General features: G+C 52.6%; 4 protein-coding genes across 7 annotated transcripts in view; 2 read left to right on the top strand and 2 right to left on the bottom strand.

The window, feature by feature from the left end:
• Positions 1 to 3,159: 3,159 nt before the first annotated feature.
• Positions 3,160 to 5,660, top strand: GPBAR1 (G protein-coupled bile acid receptor 1). The gene is made up of 2 exons (XM_074307644.1): positions 3,160 to 3,294; positions 4,547 to 5,660. The coding sequence occupies exon 2, from the start codon at positions 4,585 to 4,587 to the stop codon at positions 5,554 to 5,556; it is 972 nt and encodes a 323-aa protein (XP_074163745.1). The 5' UTR covers positions 3,160 to 3,294; positions 4,547 to 4,584; the 3' UTR covers positions 5,557 to 5,660.
• Positions 5,661 to 5,865: 205 nt separating this feature from the next.
• AAMP (angio associated migratory cell protein) lies at positions 5,866 to 10,190 on the bottom strand. 2 transcript variants are annotated; one of them, XM_074307639.1, is made up of 11 exons: positions 9,958 to 10,190; positions 9,389 to 9,547; positions 8,652 to 8,771; positions 8,353 to 8,492; positions 8,054 to 8,198; positions 7,615 to 7,698; positions 7,422 to 7,537; positions 7,160 to 7,263; positions 6,952 to 7,042; positions 6,677 to 6,831; positions 5,866 to 6,330 (listed from the first exon to the last, which is right to left on the bottom strand). In XM_074307639.1, exons 1-11 carry the CDS (start codon positions 10,076 to 10,078, stop codon positions 6,255 to 6,257), a joined length of 1,311 nt encoding a protein of 436 aa, XP_074163740.1. In that variant the 5' UTR covers positions 10,079 to 10,190; the 3' UTR covers positions 5,866 to 6,254. The 2 variants fall into 2 exon arrangements, with proteins under 2 accessions (XP_074163740.1, XP_074163741.1); XM_074307640.1 differs by having other exon boundaries at positions 9,389 to 9,567; positions 9,869 to 10,159.
• A 271-nt stretch (positions 10,191 to 10,461) lies between these two features.
• LOC141564749 (putative thioesterase PNKD) lies at positions 10,462 to 11,817 on the top strand. The gene is made up of 3 exons (XM_074307645.1): positions 10,462 to 10,598; positions 10,991 to 11,150; positions 11,507 to 11,817. The coding sequence occupies exons 1-3, from the start codon at positions 10,535 to 10,537 to the stop codon at positions 11,697 to 11,699; spliced, it is 417 nt and encodes a 138-aa protein (XP_074163746.1). The 5' UTR covers positions 10,462 to 10,534; the 3' UTR covers positions 11,700 to 11,817.
• Positions 11,818 to 12,623: 806 nt separating this feature from the next.
• Positions 12,624 to 23,832, bottom strand: part of TMBIM1 (transmembrane BAX inhibitor motif containing 1) — a 35,174-nt gene continuing 23,965 nt past the window's right edge. For all 3 annotated transcript variants that reach the window (XM_074307641.1, XM_074307643.1, XM_074307642.1), the window contains exons 3-12: positions 19,790 to 19,890; positions 19,381 to 19,445; positions 19,080 to 19,133; positions 18,562 to 18,612; positions 18,258 to 18,297; positions 16,768 to 16,805; positions 16,174 to 16,261; positions 15,787 to 15,882; positions 14,440 to 14,493; positions 12,624 to 14,085 (exon numbers count right to left, since the gene is read on the bottom strand). In XM_074307641.1, the coding sequence (XP_074163742.1) occupies positions 13,939 to 14,085; positions 14,440 to 14,493; positions 15,787 to 15,882; positions 16,174 to 16,261; positions 16,768 to 16,805; positions 18,258 to 18,297; positions 18,562 to 18,612; positions 19,080 to 19,133; positions 19,381 to 19,445; positions 19,790 to 19,890 (734 nt within the window). In that variant the 3' untranslated portion in view covers positions 12,624 to 13,938. The remainder of the gene's footprint in view (positions 14,086 to 14,439; positions 14,494 to 15,786; positions 15,883 to 16,173; positions 16,262 to 16,767; positions 16,806 to 18,257; positions 18,298 to 18,561; positions 18,613 to 19,079; positions 19,134 to 19,380; positions 19,446 to 19,789; positions 19,891 to 23,832) is intronic.

The following is a 23,832-nucleotide window of genomic DNA, read 5'->3' as shown; positions in this document are numbered from 1 at the left end:
AGATGGGAAGGAGGCATAACCCACCAAAACCGCCATGTCTGATCCCCCCAGCCGGAGAAGGGTGGGCCAGCCAGTGCCAGAAGATATAAGAGGAGGATAAGAACTGAATGATGTGGATGAAGGGTCTGGCGGGACAGGGGCCAGAACAGAACCCAAGCACACTGGCTCAGAGCCCCCTAAGTGTTTAAACAGCTGAGAAGAAATGCAGACCTCCTTTGTCCCAGCAGGATGGAGGCCAACATCGGAAACAGGAGGTCTGTTTATCCCTAGTATCCAAGGGCCCTATGTCCTACATCTCTCGCCAGTCTCACATCTCAATTCTGTATTTTCCCAGGACCATCTCCTTCTTACCCAACAGTGGGAGAGTATAAAGGTCATCTCTTGAGACCCACAATCTTCCTACCCACCAGGCTCTCTAAAAAATGGCTGAAAGTCAGAGACATTTTCTTCCTTCCAGTTTCATGTTTAGAATGGTTTCCCACTTTGTCCAGTCCCCTATCTCTCTCATCTACCCCTCCAGGTTAAAGTTATCCCCAGACCCTAAGGAGAAGGAACTTTTAGCAGTGACTAATACATTACTTTATCAGTTATTAAACAGATTCTTCAGAGGTCTCAACCAATCTCTGTGGCAGAGAAGGAAGGAAATCAGATGATATTCTTCAGACCCCTCAGAAGCACTGACATAAAGCCCTGATGCAGTGTGCCCTCAAATCCCTGTTCATTATTCTTTTCTTTCCTATAAAGCTTTTTATTTTCAAAACACACAATAGATAATTTTCAACATTCACCCCTGGAAAACTTTGTTCCAAATTTTTTCTTTCCCTGCCCCCCATCCCCTCCCCTAGCCAGCAAGTAATCCAATATATGTTAAACCTGTACAATTCTTCTATACATATTTCTAAGATTATGATACTCCTGATCTAATTTTTAATAGCTCTGTGGTCCTGAACAAGTCACAATCTCTCAGAATTTCAGTCATGTATTTGTATGTCATGGAATAAGAGGACCTGTATAAGTCAGCAATTATTATCCTCCCCCCCCCCCCCCCCCCTCCCCGTGATTTCCAGCCTGCTTTTCCTGTTGTACTCTGCGGAGCTGATCTCCCGATTTCTCAGATGCTTTTCTCTCCCTATCCCTTAGTCCCCAGACTCATCATGTTGGGAGAACAGAGATTTAGGGCTCTTAATTCCATCCCTTCTTTTTCTGCCCCTGAAAGTAATGTTCCTACCAAGCATTTCCCTATAGTCTCTGGGCCTCTCATTTACTTTCAACGTTTGGAGAAGGGAGGAAAAGGAGTGAGGGAGATTCCATGCTTTGCTCTCGAACATAAGGTTGTAGATTAAAAGCTGGAGGGAACCTCAGGTATCTAGTCCAATCCCCTCATTTTTTTCTCAGTAGTATTTTATTTTTCCAAATACATGTAAAGATAGTTTTCTATATTCATTTTTGTGAGACTTTGTGTTCGAAATTTTCCTCCCTCACTCCCTTACTTCCCCTCTCCAAAACAGCAAGCTGACATAGGTTAAATATGTGGGGTCCTTTTAAACATTTCCACGTTTGTCACATTGTGCAAAAAAATCACAATAAAAGAGAAAAAAAACTCCAGAAAGAAAAAGCTAAACAAAAACAAAAATAAGGTGACTCCATAGTTCTCTCTCGGGATGCAGATGGCATTTTTCATCCTGAGTCTATTGAACTTGCCTTGAATCACCTCATTGATGAGAAGAGCCAAGTCCATCGCAGTTGACATTCACATCATCTTCCAATCCTCTCATTTAACAAATGAGGAAACTGAGGCTTTGAGGTCATGACTGTCTCTAAGTGAATGAGAGTTCACCCTCAGCATGTCCTGCATTGCCCTCTGGGGTTCTCATCTCCTCCCGGCTGACTCCCTTGTCACCTTTTTAGGGAGCCCCACAATTGTGCTTCAGATTTGTTGTGTGTGTGTGTGGGGGGGCAATCAGGATTAGGTGACTTGGGGAAGGTCACACAGCTAGTGTCTGAGGCTGGATTTGCATTCAGGTCCTCTTGACTCCCAGGTCAGTGGGCTATGCACTGTGCCGCATTCTAACTGCCCTTTTTTAAATGCCCTTTCACTGGGGAGGAAAAATTGGAACACAAGGTTTTGCAAGGATTAATGTCAAAGAATTATTCATGGGTATGTTTAGAAAAATAAAAAGATTTAATTTTAACAAATGAAAGAAAATAACCAAAAAACAAAACAAAAGTGCCCTTCACTGGCTCTACTTCCTGACCTTAAGTATTGCTGGTATCCTTTCTCCTTTCCAACCCCTATTTTTCAGCCCCTCTCTCTCTATATATATGGCCTCAGACACTAGCTCTGTGACCCTGGGCTAGTAATTAGCCCTGTCTGCCTCAGTTTCCTCATCAATAAAATGAGCTGAAGAAGGAAATGGCAAACTATTCCACTATCGTTGCCAAGAAAACTCCAAATGGGGTCAGTAGGACACAATGCAGTCTTTCTCTGTATGTAATTTCCTTAAGGTTCTACCTTGCTTTTATATATTATATTTTTATTATTTATATTCCCAGAGGAATTCAGTAAACACTTAATAAATGCAACCGTATGTCCGCTAATTACTTAGTCAAAATAAGAGCTGATGGATAGTAAAATCAGGCTCTGAATATAGGATCATTTGGTATGGGATTGGGAGACAATCGAGTCCCCATTCCAAAAATGTCTCCCCACCTCTTTTGGATAAAGGTATTGAAATAAAGAAAGAAATGTTTGGGGCAGAGGGAGGTGGGAGTAAAGAGTTAACACACTAAGCCATGATCTTTGCCTCATTGAAATTAAAGAAGTCTGTTTAATTAAGCCCTCACTCCTCCGGACCCCTAAGCCAGTCTTTGATGCCCTAAGCTAGGGCCAGAAGGTCCAGGCCTGGGATGCTAGACGAAAGGGAGTGTGGGGTGGAAGCCAGAGCTCAGGGCTGCATGAGACCCCGGAGAAAGGAGGGGCCGTGAGCAGAGATGGAGGGGCAGGGATGTTCACCTCCTTACAGGTTCTCCAGCCTTGGCAACTGCTTCCTCACCCTCAGCCCCACGGGTGAGCCAGATGCCAGCTCCTTCTCCACCTCCTCCCTTGAGCCCACCCCCCAGCCCGCCTCATAAGGGCGGACCGTTCCCTCCCTCCCTCCTTCCGTGGTGGGGGCCGGAGGCTGGGCCCCGGCAGGCAGCAGTTTGTGCTCATTAAGGTCCCACCAGCCGGATGGAGCCCAGGGCGGCACCCCGGGGCTGGAGAGCACCGCTCAAAGCTCCCATCTGCTGAAGCCGGTAAGTCACCACTCCCCAGGACCCCCGTGGAGAGACCCCCCACCCCTGCCAAGCAGAGCCCAGCTGTGCTCCCGAAGAGGTCCCGACTCTTCTGGCTCTGCCTGTGGAGCCCAGCATCTGCTGCTGGAAATAGCTTAAATGGGGAGTCACAAAAACAGAGTTCAAATCCCAGTTTTGCCGCCTGGAAAACTGCCTTTCCCTCTGCCAGCCTCATTTCCCTTATCGGGAAATGAGGTTGGGACTCATTCCCTTTGGGTGCATCTCCACGCTTTGGGCTGCCTTGGATGAGGACGGGGGCAGGCAGAGGGGGTAAAGGAGGTGGCTGGGCTGACTTTAATGGAGAGGAAAGCCCAGGGCTGGGGCTCACTGGAAGGAGCAGGTGGCTTTCCCTCCCTTCCCTGGAGAACAACGTTCCCTAATGGGACATCGGGTCCCTGTTTTGTGGAACCCCGTTGGGGGAAAGTATGGGGCAAAGGTGGGAACGACTGGATGGCCGAGTGGGCATTGACAAGAAAGGGCGGGAGCTCTGGAGGGGACCTGGCTGTCTGTCTGGGGTAGGGAAGGGCACAAGGCGGTCCCAGACCAGGGCTCTCCCTGACACGAAGGGAAGGCAGGGCCCCTGAACTTTGAATGTGGGACTCAGACGTGCAGAAGGGGGAGAAGGGGAGAAGGGAGAGGGCCCTTTTTAAAAGGAAATGAGTCCAGAACATCTAGTTTTATTGACTCTGTTCCCAGCAACGCCGTTCCCGTCCTATTGACAGAAGCTGTGAACTTGTCCGGGCAGAGCTGGGATGGCGAGGTCCCCGCTTCCCTGGATGAGGTCAGCCTGGCTAGGGCCTAGGGAGGAAGCCAGAAGGTGGCCTCAGGGACAAGTGGGAAGAGCCGCGGGCAGAGGGAGGCTCCATCCAGAACCAAGACCCAGAGCCCCTCTCCTCCCTGCACCTACTGGGCCAGGTCTGATGGCCCACCTCTCACGCCCCCCCTCCCCCCCCGTGTCTGCTCTCAGGACCCTCGCGCTGCTGCCCTTCCCTGGGCCCCTGGAGCCCGCTTGCCCAGGGACTGCCCTGCTGTTCCTGTTGCTAGTGGAGCCGGGTTTATGGGCTGGAAGTCCGACCCGGAGGCTGCTCAGTGACCTGTGACACACGGGGAGAGTGGGGAGGATGCAGGGGCAGTGCCGCTCAGGCTCCTGGCAGGATTGCCCAGTCCTCCCGCTGTGACCCGGCCTGATCTGCCCTTCCTTCCTCCTCCCCAGGAATCAGAGCCACTGCCCCAGAGGCCCTGGGTGTCACCATGGCACCTAACAGCACAGGGGAGGACCCAGGCCCGCTGCCCCAGGCTGGACTTTGGCTCTCCCAGGCCCTGGCAGGCCTCATCGTGGGTGCCAACATGCTCCTGGCGGTGGGAATCGCCCGAGACCGTCGCCTCCGGAGGCCTCCCGCTGGCTGTTTCTTCCTAAGCCTGCTGATGGCTGGACTGCTCACGGGGCTGGCACTGCCCACGCTGCCCCTGTTGTGGGCTCGGAGGGGGCACGGCTACTGGCCCTGCCTGCTCCTCCACCTGGCCCCCAACTTCTCCTTCCTCTCTCTGCTCGCCAACCTCCTCCTGGTGCACGGTGAACGCTACCTGGCAGTCCTGAGGCCCCTCCACCCGCCCCGAGGAACCCGCTGGGCCCTGGTGGCGGCCTGGGTGGCCCCGCTGCTCTTCGCCAGCCTGCCAGCACTGGGCTGGAATCACTGGGCACCTGGCGCCAACTGCACATCGCAGGCCATCTTCCCCGCCCCTTACCTCTACCTTGAGGTTTACGGCCTCCTGTTGCCCTCTGTGGCGGCCGCCGCTCTCCTGTCCGCCCGGGTGCTGGCCACTGCCCGGCACCAGCTCCGGGACATCTGCCGGCTGGAGAGGGCAGTGTGCCGTGGCGCCCCTTCACGGCTGGCCCGGATGCTGGCCTGGCGCCAGGCACGGGCATGGGCGGGTGCCACCTTCCTGTTTGGGCTGTGCTGGGGCCCATACGTTGCTGCCCTGCTCCTCTCAGTGCTGGCATTTGAGCATCGGCCCCCCCTGGGGCCCGGCACCCTCCTGGCACTCAACTCTTTGGGCAGTGCCAGTGCTGCCCTTGTCCCTGTGGCCATGGGGCTTGGGGACCGGAGATACACAGCCCCTTGGAGGGCGGCAGCACTGAGATCCTGGGGAGCGCTCTGGAGAACAGCTGGTGCCCCCAGAGCCCCAGGCCAAGGTGGCAGCCTGCGCAGGGCCAGTGCCTGAATGGGGAGGCAGGGGCACCCCCGAGCCCCAACACAGGGCTCCCACTTTTCTAGTGCACAGCCCCCAAGGGCCATCTCCCTGTTGACCCCCACATCTGACACCCAGCCCACAGTTGCCTGGACAAGTCCATCTGTGCCAGCCCACGGTGGTCCGGGGGAACAATCTCACGGCAACAGGAGAGATCATCCCTCAGAAGAAGGTCCCGTGCTGCTCCCAGTGGGTGATGCCGGGAAAGAGGGCCTCAGTCCCACCCCTACCCATCCCTCACTGTTACCTCTCCCTCCCCCTCAACTTCCTGTACACCAGGACTCTGGGAACCATAGTTTATTTACACTTTTTAAAACCTCTATAATCATAAGCCCCTTCCTTCGCCCCCCAGCCCCCGCATCTCAAGTCCTAGAAAGCCTGGAGGGGAGGGGAGGGGGGGAGGGGAGAAGAAAAAAGCTTCTCAGGAGCTGCTCCTCATCTCCCACAACCCCCAAGTGAAATGGAGCCCCAAAACACCACAGGTGAAAGGTGAGAACAGCAGAGCTAAACTTCCCTCTGGAAGGCCAACATGAGGGAGAGGAGGGCAGTGTCAGTGTGGAGAAAGGCGGGGGCGGCAGCCTCCCTGGCAGCCCCTGGGTGGGGGGAGCCAGCCCCCCTCCATCTCCCTTCTCCCTATAAAACGAGAGCCCAGAGCGGGGACGGCAGTAGCACTAACGGTCCGGTCTCTGGACGCAGAACACTTTGGCTTTGTGGTCTCCAGACGTGGTCACCACCAGGGAGGCATCTCTGCAGGGAAAGCCCCGAGGAGCAGTGAGGGCTGGGAGGGGCTCTGGCGGCCTGGCCTCTGCCCAGCCTTCTCCCTCTCCGTCTCTGTCCCCTCTCCAACTCCCCTGGCTCCCCTCTGGGATAAGTCCGTCTGGGGCTCCTGAATGCTGTGACCCCGGCTCGTGGGCCCCCTGGTCACATGCTGTCATCTCCATCAGAGCTCCTTTCTCTATCTTGGGTGCTCAGCCCAGCACTGGGCACGGACGTAGCAGGTGCTTAACAAACACCAATTACTGACCAGTCTCGTCGGGACTGGGGACCCCCCCCCCCCGGGATCCCTCCTCCTCCTCTCCCCACGTGCACTCACTTGCTGAGGGCAAAGTCAAGGATCTCGGCCGTGTGGCCCCGGTAGTCGCTGAGCAGGCGGCCCGTGCGCGCGTCCCAGAGCCGGACGGCTCCGTCGAGGCTGCAGGTGTACACCACGGCCGCCCCCTCCTCCCAGAGCAGCTGCACAATGCCCGACTGCGGAAGAGAACGTGGGGCCCTGAGACACCCTTCCCTTCTCTCTCCAGGGGAAGAGCGGGGACCAGGAGGGGGAGGGGTGCACTAAGTGTAACCCCCCGGCCCCCACGGCCGCCCTACCTGGTGCTGGCACCGGTGTCTCAGGCTCTGGGTCGACAGGTCGTAGATGGCCAAGGTCCCATCCAAGTAGCCGACGGCGGCCAGCGGCATCCTGGGGACGGAGCAGCGTCAGGCGGCACAGCCACAGGGGCGCCCCCCGCCCGGCACCCCGCGTCTGCCGCCACCGCCTCCCCTTCAGTCTGAGATGCTTCCAGCCCAGCCCACTCACACATTGCAAAAGCCCAGGGACTCCACCGAGTTGGATTCGCTTTCTTCCTCCTCCCCGGGGTTCGGCTGTGGGCCCACAGCGTCCGGTCTGAAGACGCCCACCACCTGGGGACAGGGTGCCACGGCCCGTCAGAGGGGGAATCCGCGGGCTGGGCCTCCTGCGCTCGCGGCCCTCCCGGCTCCGGCGCCCAACAGCCCCCGAGTCCGCGTGGGAGTCTGCCCGGGGAGGGCCTGGCCGGGGGCCACGGGCCTGCCCCGCTCACCTTGCCGGTGGCCACGTTGACCAGCTTGGCCTGACAGTCCACGGAGCCGGTGAGGATCAGGCTCCCGTCCAGGTTGCTGGCCACGCACGTCAGGGGACCCTGGTGACCTTCAGCTCCTGAGCACAGAGAGGGAGGGCGGGTGAGGCAGGCCCCACCCCCCCCCCCTGCCCGCCCCGGCCCTCACGGGCCGTACCTTTGAGCACGTGGACGGGGCTGCCCTGCTTCAGGTCCCAGATCCGCACGGTGCCATCTTCGTAACCAACCACGGCTTTCCTGCCTGGGGCCGGAGACAGAGCCGAGAGAGAGGAAGTGGGCTCGGGCCAGACGAGGCCCCGCGGGAGCGCCTCGAGGAGCACCCCGAGAGCTGCCACGTTACTGGCGAACACACCGCGTCACGAAGGAGGCGGGCGCCCTGCCCGGCCGCACCGGGAGGAAGCTCACGGTGCCACCCTGGGACTCAGGCCGGGTCTCGGGGCGCCCACCAGGCCAACCACGGGGGAAGGCCGGAGGCACCGGAGGGGGCTGCTCTCCGGCTGTCTTGGGGGGAGGGGTCCGCGGCGCCCCTTCTGCCTGACCCGGCCCACCCCCGCCGCGTCGTCGCGCACCCCCGGCCGTGGGACGAGGGCTCTCACCGTCGGGGAGGACTCGGCCGCAGGTGGCGGGGCAGTTGGGCCCCTGGAAGGTCTTGCAGTCGCCACTGGGGACCTTCCACATCCAGGTGTTACCGTCGGCGGTGCCCGCCAGGAGCACGGGCGCCCGAGGGTGCCACTCCATCCACTGGGTGGCAGAGGGAGGGAGAGCGTCAGCCAGGGCGGCCTGGGCTCGGGGAGGTCCCCACCCACCAGGCCCCCCTCGTTCCCGGCTTCCGGGGCAGAGTTTGGGGTGGGGAGATGGGTGGGCGCCCGGACTCGAAGCCCCCCAGCGTCCTCACCTCCAGGTCCCCCACTTCAAAGGACCAAACCTCCTCCTTGGTGTCCACCTGCCACACTTTGAGTAGGCCGCTCATGTCCCCGGTGGCCACCAGGGCGGAATCGTGGCTGAAGCCGGCGCACGTCACCGAGTCCTTGTGGCCTGGGGGGGGAGGGGCCGGTAACCAGGCCTGGAAAGTGGCCGTGGGGACGCAGACCAGACCCCGCCCCGGGGATCGGCAGCAGACGGAGAGACTGAGGAAGGGGCCGCCACCTCCACCGCCTCTTCCCGCCCCCCCACCAATCGGGGCCAGCCGCTCACCGGGACACTCCAGCAGCAGCTCCCCGTCGCTGAGCCGCCACACGAAGGCCTTGTCGTCCTCGCCCCCCGTCACCGCCAGCGTGTTAGTCTTGGGGTCCAGGCTCACGCAGAACACAGAGGCTGCTCCGAGACACAGACACCCGCGAGTGCGGAGGAACCCCCAACCCCCCGCGGCCGAGACCCCGAGCTCAGGGAGGGGCCCCCAGGCCGGGACCCCGAGCTCATGGAGGGGCCCCCAGGCTGAGACCCCGAGCCCCGGCAGGGCCCCCGCCCCACACAGACCCCGGGCCTGGGGGAGGGGCCCCCAGGCCGAGACCCCGAGCTCAGGGAGGGGGCCCCAGGCTGAGACCCTGAGCTCAGGGAGGGGCCCCCAGGCTGAGACCCTGAGCCCCGGCAGGGCCCCCGCCCCGCACAGACCTCGGGCCTGGGGGAGGGGCCCCCAGGCTGAGACCCGGAGCTCAGGGAGGGCCCACGCCCCGCACAGACCCCGGGCCTGGGGGAGGGGCCCCCAGGCCGAGACCCCGAGCTCAGGGAGGGGGCCCCAGGCTGAGACCCTGAGCTCAGGGAGGGGCCCCCAGGCTGAGACCCTGAGCCCCGGCAGGGCCCCCGCCCCGCACAGACCCCGGGCCTGGGGGAGGGGCCCCCAGGCTGAGACCCCGAGCTCCGGGAGGGCCCACGCCCCGCACAGACCCCGGGCCTGGGGGAGGGGGGCCCCAGGCCGGGACCCCAAGCGCTACCTGAGTGATGGGCAAAGGTGACCTCGCTGTCGTCAGGGCTCTCCATGCCGCCGACCACCCCCTCGTCCTCCTCGTCCCCCCACGCCTCGTCGGCCCCCTCCTCCTCCTGCTCCTCGTCCTCCTCGAAGTCCACCCCGTCCATCTCTTGGGCTAGGTCATCTGCTTTGGGGACGAGAGCGCTGAGACACCCACCTCCCTCCTTCCTGGGGATGGGCCAGGGGGGAGGGGCGCTCGAGGGAAGGGGGTGGGCGTGAGCAAGGTGAGTTTGGGGGAGAAACAGATTTAATGGTGATAAAGACTCAGTGGAAGACGAATGTTCAAGGGACATAAAAAAGAGGCCAAAGTTCAAAGGTCGTCAGATAAAAGGTTAAAAATCACGGCCCGGAAAGATGCAATTGAAATGAAGGGGAGTGAAAACGCGGGGGTGGGGGGGGGGTGGAATGTCCCCGGGATGGGGGGGGGGGGCATATAGGTCATCACATCGGGTTAGGATGGAAAAGTTGCAAGCCAGGGTGAGGTCAAGGGTCAAAGGTCAGGTCCCTGCCGCTACGCCACGGGGCCGCTCTCACCCGGGTCGGGAGGGCCGGAACCCAGCTCCACCACCTCGATGATCTCCTCGTCGCCATGGAATTGTAGGGACTCCGGGGAGGCCGCCCCGTCCTCGGGCCCGGGATCGGGATCGGGCTCCATGAGGCTCACGGAAGCCGGTGTAGCAGCCGGGGCCCAGCCGCCTCAGGAGCCACAGCCGCGCGACGACACCTTCCACGGCCCGGGCGAGATGGGGCAGGAGGCGGGGCTTTGACGCGCAACGACTCTAGCCCCGCCAATAGCAAAGGGGTCCGGCCGACGAGCAGCCAATCGAGAGGAGCGGTTGGCCGACAGAGCGGGGGTGAAAGGGCAGGATGGAAGGGTTCGAGAGCTAGCTCCGCCCCCGCACGGTAACAACTTCGCCTGCGTACCGCGAGAGCTTGTGGGAAGCATAGTTTTCACGAGGTCGCCGCGCGGGATTCTGAGACATGTAGTCTTCCCTTCCCTTGACTGGGCGGAGCAGAGAACGAGGATCCCGCGTAGTCCGCGCCATCGCCGCGCTCGAATCTAAACTACAACTCCCAGCAGGCAGTGGGGCGGAGCTTGAGGACCTGGAACATGGCGGCGACGGTTGTGGCTGCTCTGAAGAGCCCGGGGCTGAGGGGTGCCCTAGGGTACAGGGGTAAGAGGCCGGGCCCAGAGGCCGGGGACCCAGAACATTCTTCCCCATCCCTAGCTGAGATCCGAGCGCTCTCCTCCCCTCCTTTGACGGGGGTCCGGGGTGTCTTAAGGTTTTTTCTAGCCCTCCCCCGCTTCCCCAGGATTATGGGTCAGGGTCGAGCCCTTGTTCGGCCGCGCTTCTGGTTCTAAGTGCCCTCCCCCGCCCTCTCACTAGCGGCCATCACTGCAGCCATGCCCCTGCTTCAGCGCTCCCTTTTCGCTCAGCCCCGGCGCTGCAGGACCCCCTGCTTGTCCTCTCGGCAGTATCCCCGCGGGTCCTTCGCCCTGATTCCCGGAGCCCCGCCCAGCGGGAGCCCCCTCGCCCTCGGTCTCAGGACCCTCCCTCCTCCGCAGGGTTTCTCCAGGGAGCCCGGGCCAGCGGGGCCCAGCTCCAGCAGCGCCTGGGGCCCCCGCAGTCCAAGCCTGAGCCCGAGCCCGGGCCGTGGCCTCCGGGCGTGGAATACATCCCCAAGAAGAAGGCCAAGAACCCCATGAAGGCCGTGGGGCTGGCGTGGTGAGTCCCGGGGGCGGGGGGGGGGGGGGGGGGGGCTGCGGGCGGGGCACTGCCCACCTCGGGCGCCCGTGCCCGGTGGTTCGGCACGGGGTCCAGCCTGCAGGACTAGAAAGCGCTTTTCAGACACTTTTAAATGGCTTTATTTTCCCACTCGCCAGAAACCTGGTCTCTCTCCCTGTGGCAAACGCGTGGTTGGGCCCGATTCTGCCCCGGTGTGTCCACTGGGGGCTCGCGTTGCCCTCTGACCCGGGGGGAGGGGCTGAGTTGGAGAGCTGTTCTCGGCGCCTTCTGCAAAGGGAGGTGGGCTCCCCCCGGGACGTCCTGGGCCCCACTGAAGCCCCTCCCCCCGTTCCCAGGGCCATCGGCTTTCCCTGTGGGATCCTCCTCTTCGTCTTCACGAAGCGGGAAGTGGACAAAAACCGCCTGAAGCAGATGAAGGCCCTGCAGAACATGCGGACCGCGAACCGGGGGGACTACGAGAGGCAGAGGTTCAGGTCCTCCACCCCCGAGGCCCTGCCGCCGCCCACCCGCGCCGGGGTGCAGTCCTGAGGCGGCCTGGGACAGGACTGAGAACTGAGGAACTGGGAGAGTCCCCGGGGGCGTCTGCACTGCCGGCGGGCCCCAGGTGCGAAGGTGCCCAATAAAGTCACTCTATTTGTCCTGAAAAGGAGCCAGAGTCTGGCATGTGGGGGAGGAGGGAGCGGAGGCTCCGGCCCAGAGTGGGAGAGCGGGTTACGGAGCAACCCCCTGGAACAGGGACCTCGGGAGCCCTCGCGCTGGCCTTCTGCCCCCCCCCTCCGGTAACGGGCCGTCAGACCATCCAGCAGAGGGTGGGGGAAGCCGAGCCCCACTGCCCAGGTCTGGATGCAGAATTGTTCCGTCCCGGACCTCTCTGCCTTAATGTACCTTTGTAAAGGAAGCCTTAGGAGGCAGAAGAACTGGGCCTGACTGGGCCTCCCCCCCAGCTGTGCAGTCTTGGACAAGTCAAGACCTCTCCCCGCCATGCCCATCACAAGAAGAGCAGGCTCAGGAGGAAGCGCTCCCCCCGCCCCGCCCCTCCCAGTTCTCCTGTCCCTGGGCCGTCCCAGAGCACCCCAGACCAGTGCAGAGGGACAGTCCGGGGCCTCTTGAGAAGTCCTCATTCTCTTGTGTGAACGAAATACGGCTGGGAAGGAATGAGGGGCCTTAAGTGCAGTCATCCTGAAGAGAGCAGGGCTAGAGTCCAGAAGCTGGGTGGCCCTGGGCAAGTCACTGTCCCAGGTTTGCCTATTTCCCCATCTGTAAAACGAGCTGGAGAAGGAAATGGTGAGCCACCCAAGACTAGGACAGAATCCCAGAGAACCCAAGTCCTGAGGAAGGCGAACAGCTCAGACATTACGCTGGCGATGGAGGGAAGAACAGAGTGACCCAGCTGGCTTGTAACCTGGAGAGGCAGCTCCCCTCCCCCTCCCACAGAGAGCCAGAAGCAGACCCTTCGTTTCTAACATAGTATTTTATTGTATTTCCCATTATAACTCTGTGTAGTGCTCAAAACTCCGGAAAGGTTGTATACAGAAGCCCTTTTTTGACCCTTGAGCTGGGCCTAAGTCAAGAACACTGTTGAGTCCCTGCCCCCTCCGTAAGGCACATGGTGTTAAAAGCTTAGCCTGTAGCTTCCTGCTCCTAGAGCAGGGAAGGGAGGTCCCAATGGGGGGGAAGAGCAAGGGGCGCCATATCCCAACAAGTAGCCCAGAACTGAAAGTGGGATGAAAAACACCCAGGTTCCAGCGGAAGCTCTGCCACTCTTGTGAGACCTGGGGCAATCGGCTTTACCTCAGACTTCAGTTCTTTCATCTGTGCAACAGAGGCTGACCCTAAAAGAGTCTTTTTTAGGTTAAAATTCTGTAAAAAGAGCCCTAAGGCAAAAACTCCTGGGATGCTCTGAGTAAAAACGGGGTTCAGTAGCAGCAGACATGAAGCCCAGAAAATGGACTGCGGAGCATGTTCCAGTCCCAGCTCTATCCCCGCTGGCCCCACTTCAAGAACCCCAACGAAAGAACAAAAGTAGTGGGGAGGGATGGCCCACCTCTCCTCCAGGCTTATTCCTACACATCCCTCCACTGCAAGTCTAGGAGGCCAGAAAGGAAAATCAGAGACTTCCCACTGCCATTGGCCAGTCACCCACCTGGAACAAGTCCCAGCTGGGGCTGGTGGGAAAGAGTCAGATGGGTGGAGACGGAGGTTTGCCCTCTGACTGTGGGCAGAGGTCAGGGCAAGGGCTGGGCACTGGCATATATTGTGCCCGACCCCCAAAAAGCCATATATACACATTACCAGGTCATGTCTGTACAAAAGGGTGAGGGGAAAGGGGAGGACTGAGAAGACAGGATTTGGAGCTTTGTGCAAGACAGAGCAGACGCTGGAGAGGATACCAGGAGGAAGGGTGTTAGAGGCAGCAGCTAAGTAGGGAATCCCCCAAAGAAAAGGCTCATCACCGGCCCTCACAATCATCCACGCATCTCGTTTCCCTTTAGATACCGAGACAAAATGTCCTCGTCACAGATCCCCGACAAGGGCCGTCACGACAGAAGAAATCCTGGATCTAGCCTTGGACGAGTAAGAAGTGGCTCCCTGACTTCCCCAGTGCAGGTGTCCCTCCCACAGAGAGCTCCAGACAAGATGGCTCCCCCAGATCTCACCAGCCAAAGTGAAACCTTTCCTGAGGGAGTTACGGAGAGAAAGGGGGCATGGCAATGCCGGACCAGCCCAGAAAGAGAAGGGAAAGGAGCTGGGGAGGAAGGGGGGCCCCTTAGTTGTGATCCCCCAGAAGCTGCAGCACGAAGGTGAAGATGTAGATGATGTCCGTGTAGATTTGCAGGGCACCTGTGATGTATTCTTCTGGGCTGATGGTGTGCTTCCTGTTTCCCAATACCAGCTGGGTGTCATAGGCCAAAAACTGCAGGGAGGAGAGCGTAATGAGGACCCCCTTGTCTCTCCCTAGCCCCCACCCCTCAAGGATGGGGAGCTTCTTCCCCCAGTCACCACAGTGTCCACTATGGGCCAGGCACAGAACCAGGCGCAGGAGACAGATAAAAACAAAAGCCTTTTCCTGGAAGGAGCTATACATCTGTGAGGGAAATAGGAGATCGGAAATGACTCCAAAGTAACGAAGCAGGGGATGAGGAGAGGCTGCAGGGAGGGGGTGTCCCAAGGGAGCTGAGACACAGGAGTCGGGGACCAAGGCATAGAGAGGGGAGGAGGGGCTGTAATGGGGCCCAGGGCCCTGGGGGCAGAGATGGAGGCCACTCACCAGAGTAAAAGCAATAGCCCCGAGCGCCGCATACAGCATGTGGAGCCAGTATATCTGAGGAAGCAAAGGGTAAGAGTTAAGGGGGCGCTGAGAGGTGGGGTCCAGAGAGCCCAACACCAGACCGCTGGACGGCCGGGAGGAGGCTGGCTGCATGTCTTTGAGGGGGTGTTTCCTACATTTTATGCAGACCCTGGATTGGAGAGCTGGAGATCCAGGTGCTATTCATCTCCATGTTAAAGCTACACTTCCCAGTGTGGATTACCAATGCTAATAGAAGGACAGTAAAGATGAAAACCTATAATCCATCCCGGGATAACCTACTTATGCTGACTTTAATGATAGGTTTGGACCCTAGGTTCACAATCTCAAAAAAAGGTACCAAATTACAGGAATTTCAGCTGTACTTTTAGGACAAAGGAAATCAGTGGCTAAAGATATCCAGGCCAAGGTGCTGGCTGGGGAGGAAAGGACTACTGTCTTTTATTTCTCCTCAAAAAGGGGTGTCCCCAGATGAGAGTGTCCCTCTACTTCAGAAAAGAACCAAAAATCAGTCTCCTTCTTGGACCCTTCCCGCCCATAACCTCAAGAGAAACTGCCTCACTTCTCTCTAACTTAGGAGATGTCTCTTTTCGGATCATTCCAAACCCAGTCTATGGTAACCTGTCTCATTCTTCTAATGTCTCTTCTTAAAGTCCTGGTCTTGAGGTGCCCTTCCTCCCATATACTCCATGCCCTCAGGTAATATGATAAGCTTAGGCTCCCCCAATCCAAGCCTGACCATCCAAGGCTCTGGTCCTCTTTCCCAGTCTTACTACAAACCTCATCTCAGATAACCCAAAAAATCCAAATTATTTCCCATTATGGCATTACTGATTAAGTTTAATTTATCAATTGTTATTTTCTTAAAACAAGATCCTATCAAAAAAATTAAAAAACAAAAAAACAAAAAAAAAAGAAAAGCAAGATGCCTCTTAAATCCAAAGCAATAAACCACTAATTATATATTTTAAGAAAGTATGATCAATAAAAGAGAAAAAACCTATGATCAATGATGAAGGCTTGGGTGGAGGGATGCCTAACTAAAATTTCCAGATTTTAAAAAATGGATTATTTTTAATATTCTTATTTTTTAAATTGTGAGTTCTGAATTCTCTTCCTCCAGTTCCTCTTCAACCTAGGGAGAAGACTATATATATTATCAATTATATGTATCTAGAAATCTAGATTATAATATCTGAAATTCACAACAAATATGCAAGTCCTTATGGTATTCCACCCATGCCTAAGGTCTGTTCTGGAGCCCAGAAATCCTCAGCTCTTATAAGAATGGGAAGATTATCCACTCACATATTTGAAAGCCAGCACAATAGCAGTGATAATCCCAGTCACAGTCAACACAATCCCAAGCACACAGAAGAGTCCAGCACAAGATGTGAAGTCCACCTGCCAAAGGAAGGAGAAAATGGGGGTGTTCAGGAATTCACAGGAATGCTATGTCAGTCTTCATATCTGCACCAGAAGAGAAATGTCAGAAAATTATAGGGAAGGAGGACCATTTTCATGAAGAAAAGCTTATTGAAGCTAAGCAGTTGGGTCTGCAGATCTTAAGACAGAAATAGGATCTCCTTATATCCCCAGTCCTTAACTGTCTCCCAATCTCTGAGGCCTAGGAGAATGGACTGAACATGCTCAAGTAAAGGTACATCTTGCAGTCTGAGGCTTGAACGCCCTCACCTTGGTCTGGAAGCAGAATATGGTAACGGCAATGGTGACAATGGCAGTGATAATCATGGCCAAGAGGACTGCTTTCGTGCTATACATACTGTGGGGAGAGAGAAATGACTGATTGAAAGACTGATCCATCCACGTAAATAATTCCCAGTCCCATCAGGCCAATGTGAAAGAGAAAATTCAGCAGAAAAATGGAGATTTCCCTATTTAAAGGAAAGAGTGAGAGAACGCAAAGCCTATTCTCTGCATCCTAGGAGCGGCTTTTGAGCTATGATCCTTAGTAGGGGGATATCTTAATAAAACTTCCAGATTTTAAAAAATAAATTATTTTTTTTTGACTTTTTTTTTTTTTTTTAAGTTCTGAATTCTCTCCCTCCAGTTCCTCCCCCAGCCAAGGAGAAGGCAATCAATATATTAGCTATATAAACTTCCAGATTATAACATCTGAATTTCACAATAAACAGGCAGCTCTTTACTGTATTTCACCCATGTCTAAGGCCTGTTTTAGAAAACAGAAATCCTAACACCCCCACCCCCACCCCAAACTATGCACCTCCCAAGGGTAATGGGTTGGAGCTATTGCTCAAACATACATACCTGGCTATGCAACCAGTCATGAAGCTCATTGCTAAGGTCTAAAAAGAAAGATCAAAAGGAAAATAAGATAAAAAAAAGATAGTCAAAAGAACTAGGCCTGAAGCCAGAAACGAAATTATCCATAATATTGGATGACAGGACTTTGTTTCAACCAAACCTGAACTTAATAAAAAATTTAAATTTAACGTGCCAATCATGCATGAAAATGTATATTATATATTTTAAATTTATATCAGTAATTGGGTAAATTGAAAGATTGGGACAGAGTTGAGTATGATATGATTTTAAAAAGTAAAACTGTCTAGCAAAAGGTAAAAAGTGTAATTATAGGAATGGGGTTCAGAGGAAGAACCAACAAAGAGGCTTTAGGGGGGAGAAGAAGGCTCAGTTCTGAAAGCCTACTTGCATCAGGAATGGGTTAAATAGGGAACACTACGTGTGTGTGTGTGTGTGTATATGTATGTATGTATGTATGTATGTATATATATATATGTATGTATGTATGTGTGTATATATATATATATATATATATATATATATATATATATATATATATATATATATATATATATATATGTATGTATGTATGTATGTATACACACACATACATACCATGAAGGATGTAGCTCCCTTCAAAATCTAAAAAGAAATGAGGGAGGGAATAATATAAAGTGAGGTATAGAAGGATGGGCAGATTTATGACAGTGGGACAAGATGTATAGATCAATGGGCTAGGAAAAGGGAGTATGCAGAGTAATGGTAATGGGACAAGTTATATAGATTAATGGAAAGGGATAAAGGGAAGGAAGTAGCATAGGATAAGGTGGAGTACAGAAGGATGTTTAGATTAATTGGAGTGAGATAAAGGGTATGGATTAATGGGAAGGGGATAAAGAGGGAAGGAAAGGATAGGGGGAAGAAAAAGGAAGTGCATGGCTAGAGGGAGGTTAAATAATAGCAAAGCAAGTTTAGGAGCAGAATTAATGTAGAAGAGTTAACAGGATAAGAAATATGATATATACAGAAACACTACAACAAAAGTAATAAAGTGTGCAGCAGAAAAACAAAGAATAATCTACAAGGAAGCAAAGAAAAGATAGACACTCATGAATATAATTTCTTCTATTATGATATATGCTTTCTTGAAATGGAAATTTGTTACATGTTTTGAATCCTCCCTGACATTCTGCTGGGCACATGACAACATCTTGTTTTATTTTCCATTTCTCTTTCCTTTTTCTATTCTGTTTTTTCTTATTTTGTATTCAATTCAATAAAAAAGTTTTTAAAAAGCTAGCCAATGGAAAAAAAAAATTTACATTTAAAAAAAAAAGATAGATAGATAGATAAGGGCAGTGGCAAATACAAGAGATCCTCTTCAAAGCACCTTTCTCACTGGACACTGCCCAGAAGTCAACCTTTCTCCTTCATCTTCTTGCCCAATCCTCCCAGCCTCCCCTTCCCATCCTACTCCATTCCTCTAGACTCACAAAGATGGTCAACAAGATGATGTTCCATGGGAAGCGGCGCCTGGAATATAAAAGGAAAAGGGGGTCAGGAATCAAGCAGGAGTTTCCCCAACAAAAGCACATTTCCCATAGTCCATGGGGGATAAAATCTCAGGGTCAATGTTCATTTTTGGTACCTGATTATCTGTTCACCAGCCTCTACCTTTCATCTTGGGCTCCCTCCTACTTTAGAGATCCTACCCTCTACTACCCTTATCTTCCTCTATCCCACTCCCCACTCCCATCACCACACATACTATTCTTTCCCCAAACTCTCAGGACTCACCTGGGTCCCTGGCAGCAGACAAGGGTCAGGTAAGTGGCCAGGAAGACAGCGCTACAGGAAAAAGAACAGCAGTTTGTTTTATCCCCCTCCAGCCCACTCCCACACAAGGGGTTAGCCCTCACTAGTCCCACAGGGTTGAGATGCAGGAAGCTGGAAAATGTGGGAAGACAGTGGCCCAAGGAACGAGACCAACACATGGAAAATATTCAAAACTTCTGTCATGGGGGTGGGAGAAGAAGGGCTGGCACAATGAGATGTGCCTGCAGGACTCTTCACTGACTACTACATCAGCTCTTCCTTAAAGACAGAGAGGTCCCATAATCCCATTTGCCACAGAACTAAAGAGCAGCCCTAACTTTGTAAGATCACCCATGGCTGAGCCAGGTGATAGAGATGGATAAGAAAATGCCATAAAGGGATACACCCTAGACTGAGAGTGGAAGTCACACCATCTTGTCCCGTGGAGTTTCTTCCCTCCACTCCCCTGATCTTAAGTCTAGGAAAGAAGGCATACTCACTAGGAAGCATAGTAGACAGCCACATTCTTCCTCACAAAGGCACGAACTGGATCCCTGAGTGATGAGGGAAGGGGAAGGAAAGACCAGAAGGAAAGTCAGCCCAGCCATGTCTCTGCAATGTGCCAGAGGCAACAACTTCCCCCACCGCCTCTTCCCCAGTGCTCTGTCATTCTCAAATTCTGCCTCCTTCCTCAGTAAAGGAATCTGTCTCTCTTCCCAATAAAGGGCCTACTCAAGTCCAGGATCCCCAAAACTTGAGAACTGGGGGAGGAGAATAAGAAAAGAAGCCTCAGAGACTCACGAAAAGGTGAAGATAGCAATGATGGCCACGGTGATGAGCAACTGTAATGAGATGATGGCATAAACCTGAAACATGGAACAAAAGGAGATGGTTCCCTCTCTCCAAGGAGCGGAAGATCTTTCCTAGAATATAGTTTTTATCCTGAAGAACATGCTATGGAAAAGACTAAAAACGTCGGGAAAGGCCAAATGTCCCAAGGATCAGAGCATTAAAAATAACAGGAATTCTGGGCAGTGCCTGGGGGAGAGGGAACAGGAATCTTGGTGCAGCCTGAGTTACATGCTATCAGGTGGTAGCTGGTGCAAAACAAGCAGGAACAAGGCACTCCTCCCTCGGGCCTATGGGGACCTTGGTCCTCCAGGCCCACAAGGAGTAAACAGAATTGTCTACTCCCTGTCTCCTTCCTTACCTTCTGGATGAAGCGGTGTCGGACCTTCTTGTCCTCCCAGTCTCCAGTCCCAAAGCTGTCACTTGCTGCGGGTTCTGCCCCGCCATAGACTTCAGATCTGCCTGTATGGACAGCCCCTCAAGTTATCCAGTGGTGCACACATGCTCTCGGATTGTAGACCCAACCCAACACCCATTCCTATTAAAAACACTAGAGAGCACAAGAATAAATGGTGTTTTCCTTAAAATAATCAGTAGCATCTATTTAAAACCATAAGCAAGCATCATATGTAATGGGGACAAACTAGAATCATCCCCAGTAAGATCAGGGATGAAACAAGGTTGCCCACTATCACCATTACTATTCAATATTGTATTAGAAATGCTAGCTTTGGCAATAAGAGAAGAAAAAGAGATTAAAGGAATTAGAGTAGGTAATGAGGAAACCAAATCATCATTCTTTGCAGATATGATGGTACAGTTAGAGAATCCTAGAGAATCAACTAAAAAACTACTAGAAATAATTCATATTACACAACTACTTACCCTCAGTTCTCTCCACCACACAATCTTTTCCAGCCCAATTAAAAGTCCCTTCAACATCTGGATATTTACCATCCAGCTCTATTACTTCAGAAATCTTCACTAAATACTAAGCAAAAGGGGCAGCTAGGTGGTGCAGTGGATAGAGCACCAGCCCTGAAGTCAGGAGGTCCCAAGCTCAAAAGTGATCTCAAACATTTAACACTTTCTGGCTGTGTGACCCTGGGCAAGTCACTTAACCCCAATTGCCTCAAGAGGAAAAAATACTAAACAAAAAGTGCTGCTAAGTAAGCCAGGAAAGGCCAAGCAATTCAAACCCAAGATCCTTGCCCAATTAAATCAATGAATGAATATATACATACATACATACATAAGTAAATAAATGAATAGCAAAAATCACCTTATCTAATAACTAGTCCTTTAAGGTTAACAAAGTTAACCATGAACAAGATGAGGTGTGATCTCTCAGGACAGTTGTGAAAATCAAGTAAGGCTTCATCTACTTCAGAGGTGGAGTAGGCCTGAAGGTCTTTGAGCATTGATTCAAGGGCATACCTAAATCCCTCTCCTGATACTCCCATGACATCATTTTCACCCTATTTCAATCAAATATGGGCAACTATGTACTTATTGGCCAAGTTCAATTTCTTGGGAAGTTCCCACATTTCTCAGCCTATGAGGATGAGGGTTAGTGGTGGGAGGGATATTTGCTTTAGGTATTTAAATGTAAAATCAGTCCTGAAAGGTACCTCCTCCCTTTGATTGTCTGCTTGAGAGTGGGATGCCCAATCTCCAAGAAGGTACAATAAACTTTTGTTTTGCTCCTTAGAGATCTCTCCAGCTTTGTATTAAATGGTGACTCCCTCACCATTTTTGAGCCACACTGTTTTGGGGGCTTGTCTAGGATCACACGACTTGGTAAGTAGGCGAACTCTTGGGTGCTAGCGGCATGGTGCCCTGCCCTGATTTAGGCAGCCCGCCAGCATCCAGGGTCTTCTCCTTGCTCCCCAAGGTAAAGTGGGCCGTAAGTGGAGAAACTCAGAGCAAAGTAAAAGGAGAGACACTGCAGTAAAAATTCCGACCAGCTTGGTGTGAGGAGTGATCAGTCAAGCAATTTTCTGCACAGCAACCCAGAGGTAAGCCCCTGTGAGCCCCTTGAGTTGAATTACAGACTCTGGAGGGGGCTCTAGACAGGATAGGATAGGCTTTCTTAGGTGACTGAGATCAACTGGCTACAACTGACATGTTTGGGCATTTTGGAATTTAGATTCCACCCAAATTCAATGGGTGTGGCCCACTCCCAGCCATCCCTCTAGAAGAGAAATGGAAAAAAAAAAAAAAAAAATCAGAAAATACCGGTAGATAAGTCCCTTGGGAAACAAATTAAGTAATTGGAACAAACTGCCAAAACATAAGGAAAAAACACAAAAAAGCTGATAAGGTATTGTTTGTTTTGTAACAGTGATATTGGTGGAGGCAACCCTTTGACCCAGCAGTCACCCAGCTCAGTTACTTATTGAGCTTATATCCCAAACAGATCTTAAAGAAGGGAAAGGCACCTGTATGTGCAAGAAACGTTTGTGGCAGCCCTCTTTGTGGAGGCCAGAAACTGGAAACTGAGTGGATGCCCATCAATTGGAGAATGGTTGAATAAGTTATGGTATATGAATATTATGGAATATTATTGTTCTGTAAGAAAGGATCAGCAGGATGATTTCAGAAAGGCCTGGAGAGACTTCCATGAACTGATGCCAAGTGAAATGAGCAGGATCAGGAGATCATTATATACTTCAACAACAATATTATATGATGATCAATTCTGATGGACGTGGCCATTTTCAACAATGAGATGAACCAGATCAGTTCCAATGGAGCAATAATGAACTGAACCAGCAACATCCAGCAAAAGAACTTTGGGAGAAGACTATGAACCACTACATAGAATTCCCAATCCCTCTAATTTTGGCCACCTGCATTTCTGATTTCCTTCACAGGCTAATTGTACACTAATTCAAAGTCTGACTCTTTGTACAGCAAAACAGCTGTTTGGACATGTATACATATATTGTATTTAATTTATACTTTAACATATTTAACATGTATTGGTCAACCTGCCATCTGTGGAGGGGGGGAAGGAGGGGAAAAATTGGAACAAAAGGTTTGGCAATTGTCAATGTTGTAAAATGACCCATGCATATATCTGGTAAATAAAAACTATTAAATTAAAAAAAAAAAAAAAAAAAAAAAAAAAAAAAAGATATTGATGGGAGGCACCATTTGGCCTAAGTCTAGCTCCCTTGAAGTCTGGGTGTGCCAAAAATTAAATTTGTATGTTAATAGTAAAAAATCTGTTAATCTAGAGGAGGCCATATATGCTGGACTATAGCTTTCAGGGGCCCCAATAAGGTTGAGTAAGAATCAATAGGACCTATTGTTATCTCTCCCTCCTACATACTTAGCCCCACCTCAGGACTTAATTCAATCAGCCCCTCCAGGGGCCCTGAGGGCACAGTAGGACTCAATTAAATTAACCCGACCCAGGCCCTGCAAAGGGCCATTTGCTCCACTAGCAACTACGGAAGGAGTGGGACAGGAGCCTCCCTCCAGCGGCAGTAGTCCTAGTTAAACAGAAATACAAATTAGATCCAAATTAGGATCACAATAACCCCATATATCAGGAAGTAGGAGGGGTCTTAGAGAACTGGTAATTATGGGAATTCTAAATGCAGTGCCAAAGGCACAGAACACAAAGAAGGCCTTTGGGGTGACTGGGGAGAAGGCAAGTCACCAGCTGACTATCTGAGTAGACTAAAGCTAGCATGAGGAGTTTGATCCTGATGAACCAGGAGTACACTATATCTTGAAATTGCACTTTGTGACCAATGCATGGTCAGTATGGAAGTAGGAAGCCTTTGAGATGTTCGAGTAGGGCATATATAAAAAGACTGCTCCCAGCAGAGGATGGAACGGCAGGTATGTTCCCTTGTTAAGCTTCATGAAGATTAGGGGAGTAAGAGGTTCTTGTAAGACTCCCACCGGGAATCCTTGGTAAATTTAAGAATGGAACCCCACCAGGAGACTCTTGTCCTCTTAGTAGATACCAGAACATTGAGATCTTCAGTGACCTCTTTGCCTGAAGGGTTAAATTATCTAAGGAGACCCTGGTGATTTCTGGGGTTAAAGGAGAAATTTTTCTTGTATATGGGAAAAAGGGAAACATTGGGCAGATTTCTGCTCATCTCAGAAGCAGGAGTAAACTTTCTGGGGAGAGATTTAATAACTAAACTAGAAACTGTGTTGATTCTATATGGACTCAGCACGTATCCCTCTAATGACACTAATGAATGAAGAAGGGCAGATTAGGATAAACTCTGAGGTTTGGGAGGGACCAGACAAATCCAGGCAGAGCAGACATAGTCCAGATAAAAATCATATTGATAAGAATCAAACAATACCCAATTTCACTAGAAGGAGGGAGAAGTTTGCAGCCTGTGATTCAAGGAAAAAGGGAAAGCCTCGACT

Source organism: Sminthopsis crassicaudata, chromosome 3 (genome assembly GCF_048593235.1).
Source record: "Sminthopsis crassicaudata isolate SCR6 chromosome 3, ASM4859323v1, whole genome shotgun sequence".
Lineage (NCBI taxonomy): Eukaryota > Metazoa > Chordata > Mammalia > Dasyuromorphia > Dasyuridae > Sminthopsis > Sminthopsis crassicaudata.
Note: the sequence above shows the minus strand (reverse complement) of the source record. Positions and strands in the feature narration are given on the sequence as shown.

Bases quoted from the DNA above. Each gene is read 5' to 3' on its own strand.
- LOC141564749 (XM_074307645.1), top strand. From the start codon at position 10,535: ATGGCGGCGACGGTTGTGGCTGCTCTGAAGAGCCCGGGGCTGAGGGGT. The intron at 10,599-10,990 runs GTAAGAGGCCGG...CCTCCTCCGCAG, and splicing joins GGGTGCCCTAGGGTACAGGG to GGTTTCTCCAGGGAGCCCGG. The intron at 11,151-11,506 runs GTGAGTCCCGGG...CCCCGTTCCCAG, and splicing joins AAGGCCGTGGGGCTGGCGTG to GGCCATCGGCTTTCCCTGTG.
- GPBAR1 (XM_074307644.1), top strand. From the start codon at position 4,585: ATGGCACCTAACAGCACAGGGGAGGACCCAGGCCCGCTGCCCCAGGCT.
- AAMP (XM_074307639.1), bottom strand. From the start codon at position 10,078: ATGGAGCCCGATCCCGATCCCGGGCCCGAGGACGGGGCGGCCTCCCCG. The intron at 7,538-7,614 runs GTACGGCCCGTG...CTCTGTGCTCAG, and splicing joins CCCCGTCCACGTGCTCAAAG to GAGCTGAAGGTCACCAGGGT. The intron at 6,832-6,951 runs GTAGGGCGGCCG...TCTCTTCCGCAG, and splicing joins GACACCGGTGCCAGCACCAG to TCGGGCATTGTGCAGCTGCT.